At 64.6% G+C, this 9,718-nt stretch overlaps 1 protein-coding gene across 2 annotated transcripts; it reads left to right on the top strand.

Moving 5' to 3' along the window:
* Positions 1-437: 437 nt before the first annotated feature.
* On the top strand, positions 438-6,238 carry COMMD7 (COMM domain containing 7). Of its 2 annotated transcripts, none has more exons than XM_075438391.1 (9): positions 438-576; positions 1,967-2,020; positions 2,121-2,223; positions 3,809-3,865; positions 3,945-3,982; positions 4,557-4,647; positions 4,771-4,820; positions 5,329-5,377; positions 5,874-6,238. In XM_075438391.1, the coding sequence occupies exons 1-9, from the start codon at positions 493-495 to the stop codon at positions 5,948-5,950; spliced, it is 603 nt and encodes a 200-aa protein (XP_075294506.1). In that variant the 5' UTR covers positions 438-492; the 3' UTR covers positions 5,951-6,238. The 2 variants fall into 2 exon arrangements, with proteins under 2 accessions (XP_075294506.1, XP_075294505.1); XM_075438390.1 differs by having other exon boundaries at positions 5,284-5,377.
* Positions 6,239-9,718: the final 3,480 nt, after the last annotated feature.

Here is a 9,718-nt window from a genome sequence, read left to right as displayed (position 1 = left end):
GGCTCCGTCCTCACCGGCAGCCACGCGTTCTGTGTTCCGTGGAAGCCATCAAGCGCGGGAAACGAAGGGCGGCGGAGCACCCCTGACGCGGATCTTGGGGGAGCGCAGGGCTGGCACCCTTCGGCACCGGCAGCCAGACCCTCTCGTGGCAGGGCTCTGCCCGGGCGCTCGGGGCCGGGGGGCAAACCCGCCCGGCACACGGCGCTGCTCGGGCAGCCCGACCCCCGACCCCCGGTGCTCGGGGAGCCGAACCGGCCGCGCTCCCCCCACCCCGGCCTGCGCGGCCTCGGGGCCTGGCCCACGGCACGGCTGGGAGCCCCGGGGCGGGCAACCGGGCACCCACCGCCCCGAGGGGTCCGGCACCGGGGGGGGGGGAGCCCCGCCGCGGGGCCGGGGGGAGCGGTGCGGAAAGTGCGGCCGCCAATGCTCAGGCTGCGGCGGGCGGCGGCGGTGGCGGGGCCGGGCGGGGCGGGCGGAGCCGCGGCCGCCGCCATGGGGCTGCTCAGCTTCACCCGCGAGCCGGTGCCGGAGGCGGTGAGCGGCGACATGCAGAGCCTCAGCCAGCTCAGCGCCCAGGTGGGGCCGCGCCGGGGGACGGAGGGAGGGAGGGAGGGAGCAGCCCCGGGCCGGGAGCCTGCGGGGCCGGCTGCTTGGGCAGCCGCAGCCCCGGCGCTGGGCCCAGCAGGCCTCACGGCCCCCAGCAGCCCCGGCACCGGGCCGAGCCGGTCCCCAGCAGCCCCGGTACCGGGCCCAGCAGGCCTCACGGCCCCCAGCAGCCCCGGCACCGGGCCGAGCCGGCCCCCAGCAGCCCCGGTACCGGGCCCAGCAGGCCGCCAGCAGCCCCGGTACCGGGCCCAGCAGGCCTCACGCTCCCCCAGCAGCCCCGGTACCGGGCTGAGCCGGCCCCCAGCAGCCCCAGTACCAGGCCTAGCAGGCCCCCAGCAGCCCCGGTACCAGGCCCAGCAGGCCCCACGACCCCTGAGCAGCCCCGGTACCGGGCCCAGCCAGGCCCCCAGCAGCCCTGGTACCGGGCCCAGCCAGGCCCCCAGCAGCCCCGATACCAGACCCAGCAGGCCCCCAGCAGCCCCGGCGCCGGGCCCAGCAGGCCCCGTGCCCCCTGAGCAGCCCCGTCCTGGGCCCCACCGGGCCTCCAGGCCCTGCAGCCCCCCGCCAGGCCCGCTCAAGCCTGCAGGCCACAGCGCCGGGGCCCGGCCAGGTCTCAGCCCCCCTCGCCTGTGCCGGTGGCCGGGGCAGGGCCGCGGTGCGAGGCCCCGGCTCGGCGGCACAGCCCCGGTTCCCCGGGTGAGGCGTCCCTGGTGCAGGGGCCCTGGCAAGCGGTGGTGCTGCTCGGTGGGGCTGCGCGGCGTTAGGGCCGTGATGGCAGCCCGGTGCCGTCGCGGTTACACGGCTGGCGATGAGGGGGGGATGGGGAGAGCCCTGTGCAGCGGTGGCCCAGCCAGCCATACCCAGAAGGTCATGGAGGAGGGAGCGTGGCGGTGCTCTGCCCGACAGGCGGGCTCCCCGGCCCTGCTGCTGGCACGCTTGGAAAACTGCAGGCAACAACTAGACCTTTAACCAGTTCTTTGCTTCCCCGAGTTAGTCTGGCTATCCCTGGGTTTGTGAAACGTGAGAGTAGGCGATCACATTTTTTCCCACTCGCAGTGTTTGGATCACACAGGGTGGACCAGCAGCTTCCGATTAGCCAGGAGTCACCAAAGCCCCGTGCAGTGCCAGGTACCAGCGGCACAAACCCTCTGAGGGCCTCTGGAAAGCATCCGTGAGCGAATCCCATCCACAGGCATCTTGCAATGCCGGCGACTGGGGTGCACGGGAGCAGCGTGCTGGGGCAGGAGCTGCGTCGGGGTGGTGTATCGTCACCTAGTCATGAGGGGGGGGGGCTGACAGCGTGCTGAGAAGCGACGCGTGCCAGTGCCCGACTCCGTAACACCGTCCTGCTTCTTCACAGCAATTCTCCGCGCTGACTGAAGTGCTCTTCCGCTTCCTGACGGAGCCCCGGGAGGTGAGGCATGGGCACAGCCCCCGGAGGGCTGGGTGAGGGCGGCTCGCTGGTGGGGAGCGGGCAGAGATAAGATTGAGTCGCTGCTCTTTCTCCTGAGCAGGTAGAAAGGTTTCTGACTCAGCTCTCGGATTTTGCCACCATGAATAAAATCAGCTTGGGCCCCCTGAAAAGCATTGTCAAAAGTATTCTTCTGGTGCCTAACGGTAAGTGATCCATTTGCATATGCTGCCCTGAGGCCGGACTGTTGCCCGGTCCCTGCATGCTGCCAAAGCGTGTCTGCAGAGCGGTGCGCCTGGCTGCACAAGAAGTGCTTGCGGTAGCTAACAAACGGCTTAGCACTGAAGAATCAAAACTTCTCCTGTTGAAGTACCCCTGCTTGGTGACTTGGGCTTTGTATTCTTCATGCCTTGCTGGCACACAAGCTTAACGAAACTCACTTAAATATGTGTGCATTAAATGCGAGCGCAACGCTCTGACAGTGCGGGGTTTAACTCTGTAAATCCGTTTTGCCAGACCAGCAGAGCCTGATGTTGGCACTAAGGCTCAGCAGGAACTTCCACCCAAGCGACCCAGTACTGCAATTCCTACAAGGACAGGCGCTGTCTGGGGCAGATAAGGCAGCATCACACCCCTCTGGAGTGCGCTGGGCGCCGGCCCGGTTCTAGGCCGTGTAGAGGAGGCGTCTGTCCTTGCTGTCTTGTTTCAGAAAAACACTTCTGCGTCCAGCGGTTTCTCGTTCGTGAGCAGTGGGGAGGAGGGGCAGGGGGATTCCCCTTGAACACCCCAGCCTGCAGCACTTCATGAGATCGCTCTGGTGACGTGGCTGCCGTTTGACATGATAACGCATCACGCACCTCCACGCACGTTCATCCCACTGATCCTTCGTGTTGCTCGTGGTCCCTTGCTGTTGCCCTGCAGTCCGGGGCTGCCCGCAGGTTTCTTCGCTGCGGTGCAGCCGTGCACAGCTGTTTGCTGCATTTGGTCTAAAATTCCATTCTGCCACTTCAAGCCATTTCTTCTGTCCAGGAGTAACAATGAGTAATTTCCCTTCCTACAACTGTTGTGAGGTTATTTAACGTGGAGTCAGCATTTTCTCCCTTCCCGATTCTGGAGTAGGTGCACTCGGTCTCTCATTCCATTCGTGAGTGCTGGCTCCGATCCCGCTGTGGCTTTTCCTTCGCTCTGGGATGCCACGCACAGTATCGGAACAGATGACAGCCCAGAGCTCTGCGTGCGCTACGCGGAGGGAGAGCCACGTGGGACGGGCAGGCTCTTTGAATTTATGAGATTCCTGCTCCTGGCTCCAGAGAACAGAATCCTTGTAAACTTCCCTGTGCTGGCTGTGCCCCAGAACAAAGGAGGCAGGCACAGCAGGGGAAAGTGTTATATGCACACGTTCACACCCATAATCCAAAACACAGCGGGCAGGTCAAATTAGTAGCCTGCCAGCCTTAACCGTTCGCCTTTAACAAGCAAAGCTTCTATAGGAGAGAAAGCAGCGACTTCAAAACACAGCCACTGCTGCGGTTTCCATGGATACCTGCGAGGAAATCTCGCCCTCTCTCTCAGGCACCTCCAGAGCCCGGACTTTTAAAGCGCTGGGCATCTGCCGAGGCACCGGCAGCACAACTGCGTTTGCTGCCTCGCCGAGCTGTGGTTTGTTTCCAAGCACAGCCCGGCAGCAGAGGCTTGCTGTCGCAGGGTCGCCGTCCCTCCGTTTATTTGACTCAGCAAAGACTGTTCTGACTCGGTAAAAAGTGATTTTTCTTCTTTGCACTGTTTATTCAGGTGCCCTGAAGAGGAATTTGTCTTCCGAACAAGTCAGAGCAGATTTTATTGCTCTAGGTAGGTCACCTGACTTTCACTAAATAAAAGTTAATTAATATTTATCACATACAGTAATCTCATATGATTTCTCCCACAGGCCTCAGCGAAGAGAAAGCCAGTTATTTTGCAGAACAGGTATTAATATATCTTTTGCTTGTTTCTGAGCTAGCAAAATGACAGTCTTTGGGTGGGAACTTGTAAAACCCCGCTGTGCTACTGGAATGTGTCAGCGCTTTGGGTATTTTCTGCCAAACCAGCTCAGAATTCTGGACTGAAGATCCTCAGATAACTGACGAGGAGCACTCTGTCTAATGATCCTCCTGGTCTGCCGTGGCCTCTCCCTCTTCGGTGTTGTGATTCCTGCACCTCTGTGTGGCTTCATTTGACTGCTTTCCTGCTTTGCGTGCTTGGAGCCCCGGGGTCACGCAGTTGCACCAACACACGACTCTTTGCGCGATATCGTTACGCTGGACCGGTGTTAAAACAAAAACAGCGAGTTTCATTTACAGAAGTGACAAGGCAGATGGAAATCCTAGCAGGACTCAAGCGTCTTTGAAAGCCCTCCTGCCCGCATTAGTTTGCCCCTTTGCACGCCTCCACTTTGGGCTTCTGCCATCGGCCTGCCCCGTTTCTGACTTACGCTGAGATTACAGGTGACAGAAGCAGAGGCCTCCTGAACTGACCGCTCGTGTGTCTGTTGCTCTTGCAGTGGAAGGTGCATTCCCCCACCCTCACACGCCTGGCTGTTGGGCAGACGCTGATGATTAACCAGCTGGTAGATATGGAGTGGAAGTTCGGAGGTAACAGAGCTAAAACAGAAGTGGGATGGGTTGGGAAACCCAGCAGCAGCGCTCAGCTAACTAACTTTTTCTTTCGCAGTTTAGCTAACAGATTATCTCCCTTCTCTTCTTTCTGACTCACAGTGACTGCTGGGAGCAGCGAACTGGAAAAAGTGGGAAGCATCTTCCTGCAGGTAAATCCCCTCCACCAGAGAGCTCAGGTTGCAGAGCGGTTGCGGGACGAGCTGCGACCGGGCGTGCGGGAAGGGCTGGCTGTGAGAGCAGCGGGAGGAAAGCGAGAGCTCGGAGGAACCGGCTCTGCGGCGGTGCCTCTGCCCCAGTGCTGAGCACCGCTGCCAGCCACAGCCGGCACGCTGCCGGCCGTTTGTCTGCTGAAGCCAGCGTGTGCCACAGGAGCGAAGCCCACTCTGAACAGCTGTTCAGAAAGCCCAACCTAGCCAAGGTCACGCTGCCTTGGGGAGGGAGGGGGCACGCGATCGTTCGGAAGGACTTCCAGAGATCTCCCAATGCCCAAGGAATCCGTTCCTGCAGTGATGCTTCCCGAAAAGCCTGTCAGAGACGGGTGTGCTTTGCAGCAGTCTGCCCGCCTGACGCTCGCAGCAGACTGCTGCACTTCTCTCTTTCCGTGGTGCTCAGAATGCAGCTCTGAATTCAAACACCTCTGCCTTTTCTTCCCCCAAGCTGAAGCTGGTGATTAAAAAAGGGGGCCAAATGGAAAACGTATATATAGGTGAGTGAACAGTTCTGGAAAAGAAGCGTGTGAGTATGAGAAAGCGGAGCGGGAGCTGCCGGGCGCTGTGGAGTCGGGGAGCTCTGGGTGCGGGCCCGGTGGGGTCGGTGCGGGAGCAGCGCTGGGGGCTGCTGCGGCCGCTCCTGCCCTCGCCTCTCCCCACCGCACCCGCTCGGGGAGGAGTTGGGAACTCTGGCCTTCAGGCAGCCTTCATGGCTTTGCGTAAGTAAATAGAGATACGGCACGGAGCCGCGAAAAGCGGGCAGAGCAGCACGGCAGACGAGGAGAGTAAACAGCGCCGGGTGCCGGCTGCTCTTCGGAGCATCCCAGCGCGGAGCCCCACGCAGCCCGGCCAGGGAGAGGAGCAGCCGCCGAGGGCCAGGGTGTCCCGTCCTGCCTAGCTGAGGTGGACACGGGTTGCTCTGCGGTAGCACCAGAACGGCGTTTCCAATGTTGGAAGTGAAATCTAAGACTTGATGCCTCTTTTTTTCCGCAGAGTTGACTTTGCCCCAGTTCTACAGTTTTCTACACGAAATGGAACGGGTCAAAACCAGCCTGGAAAGCTTCAGCTGAAACTGCATGGGCCTGACCTGCCATCCATCCAGGATGTTTCATTTCTCCCCGTGGGCCTGCAGATCTGCTCCTTCCCAGCTGCCTCCCGCGCCCCGATGAGAGGAGCCAAGGCTGTGCGACAGGCAGCGCGTCGCCGCGCGGGAGGGCCCACCAGTCCTCCGGAACCTGAAGCTTCAGCAGGGGTTTCAAAGCAGCTACAAGTCCACTCATCTCTTTTTTTTTATACTATTATGAGAAATAGTGGTCAGAAATATGTGGATACTTGTATTAAAATAGCAAAGAAATAAACCCATTCCCATCCTGCCCGTCGTGGTTTAAGCCCAGCCGGCAGCCAGGCCCCACGCAGCCACTGGCTTGCTCCCCCCTGGTGGGATGGGGGAGAGGATCAGCAGGGGAAAAGTGAGAAAACTGGGGGTTTGAGATAAAGACAGTTGAATGGGGGAAATAAAAGCTGTGCGCGCAAGCAAAGCGGAACGGGGAGCCGTGGCTCTGGGAGCAGCGTGGGGAGTTCCACGCCGGGGACGGCGGCGTCACGTTTCTCTTCCCACGATCAGGCCGTTCACGAGCGTTTCAAGCTTTGTCACCTGATGACGGTAAATTCGAATAGATGCATGTATAAATAAATGAGACCCCCCTGAGATAACGCCCTGCAGCAGGCTCCATCGCCTTCGGGGGGGCGGGAGCAGCTGTCCCGGGGGGGCACAGGGCCAGAGCGCTGCTCTCATGGCAAGAGGAGTTTTTGTGGCTCTGCGTTTGCTGCCGCCGCTCCCCGTTATCGCCCCAAACCCTCCTGGTGCCGGCCCGGCCGGGGGTCAGCAACCCCCCCCCCACCCCGCTCCTGCCCCTGCCCGGGGGGGGCTGAGCCCCCCCGCAGCGGTCTGCCCCGGGGGCTTCCTCGGGCCCTTTCCCGGGGGGTGGGGGGGCCGTGCTGCAGCCCCCCCACTCCTGCCCAGGCCCCACGGGGGTGCAGTGGGGAGGGGGGACTCTGCCGAGCCGAGCCGCAGCGCAGGACCCCCCACATGCTCCGCTGCTCACGCAGCCCCGCTCGCCGCAGTAGGGACCCTCCGCCACATTGGGGACCCTCCGCCTCCTCGGGGACCCTCAGCCACCTCAGGGACCCTCTGCCACATCAGGGACCCTCTGCTGCCTTGGGGACCCTGTGCCACCTTGGGGACCCTCTGCCACCTCAGGGACACTCAGACACCTTGGGGACCCTCTGCCACCTCAGGGACACTCAGACAGCTTGGGGACCCTCAGCCATCTCGGGGACCCTCAGCCACCTTGGGAATCCTCTGCAGCCTTGGGGACCCTCTGCCACCTTGGGGACCCTCAGCCACCTCAGGGACCTTCTGCCACCTCAGGGACCCTCAGCCACCTTGGGGACCCTCTGCCACCTCGGGGCCCACCCCGCTGCACCCTGGGCGAGGTGGCAGAGTGGTCCCCAGGCTGTGACAGGCCTCGTGCTCTGGAGCACCCACACAGACACCCCTGCCAGCCCCCCGCCAAGCTGCAGCGGAGCAGCCAGAGCTGGGGGCTGCGCTCGGGGGGTCTGTCACATCCCGGCACCGACTCAGCGCAGCTGTGCTTCTCCGCCATGGCAGATGCCAACGGCCGAGCGAGCCGGGGGATTTTCAGACGCGGCATCTCCTCCCCACTGGAAACGCCGCTGCCGGTTTCCACATGCGAAGGAGCCCTCCAAGCCCCGAGAACAAAGCCTGAGCATCGCCCGCCGCCCTCCCGCTGCTCGGCGGTGGAGCAGACCCCGGCCCCGCGTCCGCGCCCCGCCTCGAGCCCACGGGCCGGTGGGGAAGGAAGGAACCGGGGCTCGCTGCCGGCTCGGGCCGACCTCGAGCAGCTCGCGTGGGAGCTGGCAGGGCTCCCACGGGAACCCCCCTGCTTTCGCAGACCTCGCCGGGAGCCGCTCCGCGCCCGGGGCTTTGAAAGCTTCGGCTTTATCCCTGTCCCAGCTTTCCTGATTGCAAAATGGGGCAACGGATCTTGGGGCCGGCCACCAGCTGGGAGCAGAACCAGCGGGCAGCGGCCCCGGGGTCCAGCCCCGCGCCCGCCAAAGCCCGCGGCGAGCGTGCAGCATCGTGCCCGGCCCGGCTGAACACCAGCCCCGCGGCAAAGGAAGCGGCACGGCCGCCATGATGGTGCTAATCCCACACCGAGCGGTGCAGATGATGCAGCCGCTCCTGCCCCTCCTCGCCCCACGCCGGCAGGGACCTGCTCGGGGTGCGGGGGGCTACCGGGGGCTCCCCCAGCCCCAGCTCCGGGGAGATGCCCTTGGCGTCTGCCTCTCTCGCCGGGAGCAGGCGGGCGAGCGCTGCGCTCGGTGCGGCACCGTGCCGCTGCTGGGGACACGCTCCCCAGGGACGAGCCCTCAGCCCGCCCGGGGACCAGCTTCTCCCGGGCCAGGCAGGGACGCGTCCCACCCCGCCTGGGAATCGGGGCTGCCGCGTCCCGTGCTCGCCGGAGGGCGGTGGGAATATTCCCAGCGCGTCCCCTGCTCCCCAGCCTCGCCGTCTCTCGAGGCGCTGCTTTGTCCGGGCACACGGGGAACAATTGGGGCTGCGCAGCCAGACCGCAGCTGCCGCTCAGCCAAGCGAGTGAATGCGCGGGCGTAAGGAACCCATCTTCCCCCCGGCACCGCGAGGCGGCCGCCGGGAATGGGGCCTGTGGCCCAGCAGCACAGGCAGCAAACAATTCCCGGGCACCGGCGCCGGCGCCAGCCCCGAGAAGGACGGCGGGAGCTCCCCAGCCCATCTGGGAAGGGGAGATGGGGAGGGGATCGCCGGGCTCCCCCGGACCCCGCCGCGGGGCTGGGGGCTGCGCGGTTGGCACAACGCGGGTGCCCTGACGGCCCGTGCTGACGTCCCTGTGCCAGCCCTGACCCCAGCCCTGAGTGCCCGCTCCGCAGGCGGCCGAGGAGGAGCCGAGTCCTGGGGGCCATTCCAGAGCCCAGCCCAGCGAGGAGCCCCCCGAGCTGCGGGGTCGGGGGCTGGGCCAGCCCCTCGCAGCACCCAGCACCCTCGACGCAGCCCTATCCACGACTGCTTGCAGTCGTTTCCCTGGCAGGCACAGCTTCGTGACCAGCGCCCGGACCTGCTGTGACCAACCCGCCCCGTCCCCACGAGCCCGGTCCAGCTGCCCCCCTCGGTGACACCCCGAGGGGCCGCGGGGGGAGCGCCCGGCCAGCCGCCCGCCCAGGCAGCTCAGCCACCATTTCCCAGCGCTCCCCCGCCGCGCGCAGCTCCATTTTATAGGGCTGCTCTGTCCCAGGGGCATCGCTGCCGCAGCGCAGCCGCTAACGAGGTTACCCCGGCCCACGGCACCGAGTCCCCCATGGAAAGAGAGGGCGAGCGGCGTTAACCCTTGTGCTGCCGCCACGCCTCGCAGCGCTGGGGCAGATCTTTGTCTGAACGCGGGCTCTGAACCAGTCCCAGTGGCGGTCGGCTGCTGCGAAAAACCAGGCGAGGGGCCCCCCGCCATCGCTACCCCCGGCCCCCGCACCGCGGCATCCCCCCTCCCGGAGCATCCCCCCCGTAACAGCGGCGCTGAGCCCCGAGGCAGCGCTCGCGCTTGTGCATGGGGCCCTCGGGACGGGTTTTGGGGACCGCGCGTGTCCCCGGCGGCGGCCGAGCCCGAAGCCTTCCCCAAGCCTTGCTTCGCACCGGCGGGGGGGCCGGTGGGTACCGAGGGTGGGTGACGAGCGGGACCCGGCAGCCTGCGGACAGAGGTGCTGCCCGGCCGCGGCTGCGGGACCAC

This window comes from Opisthocomus hoazin, chromosome 18, assembly GCF_030867145.1.
Source record: "Opisthocomus hoazin isolate bOpiHoa1 chromosome 18, bOpiHoa1.hap1, whole genome shotgun sequence".
NCBI lineage: Eukaryota > Metazoa > Chordata > Aves > Opisthocomiformes > Opisthocomidae > Opisthocomus > Opisthocomus hoazin.
The sequence above is the reverse complement of the archived record's forward strand: the minus strand, read 5'-3'. Positions and strand labels throughout refer to the sequence as shown.

Coding starts and splice junctions, on each gene's coding strand:
- COMMD7 (XM_075438390.1), top strand. CDS start 493: ATGGGGCTGCTCAGCTTCACCCGCGAGCCGGTGCCGGAGGCGGTGAGC. Junction 577..1,966: donor TCAGCCAGCTCAGCGCCCAG/GTGGGGCCGCGC, acceptor GCTTCTTCACAG/CAATTCTCCGCGCTGACTGA. Junction 2,021..2,120: donor TCCTGACGGAGCCCCGGGAG/GTGAGGCATGGG, acceptor TCTCCTGAGCAG/GTAGAAAGGTTTCTGACTCA.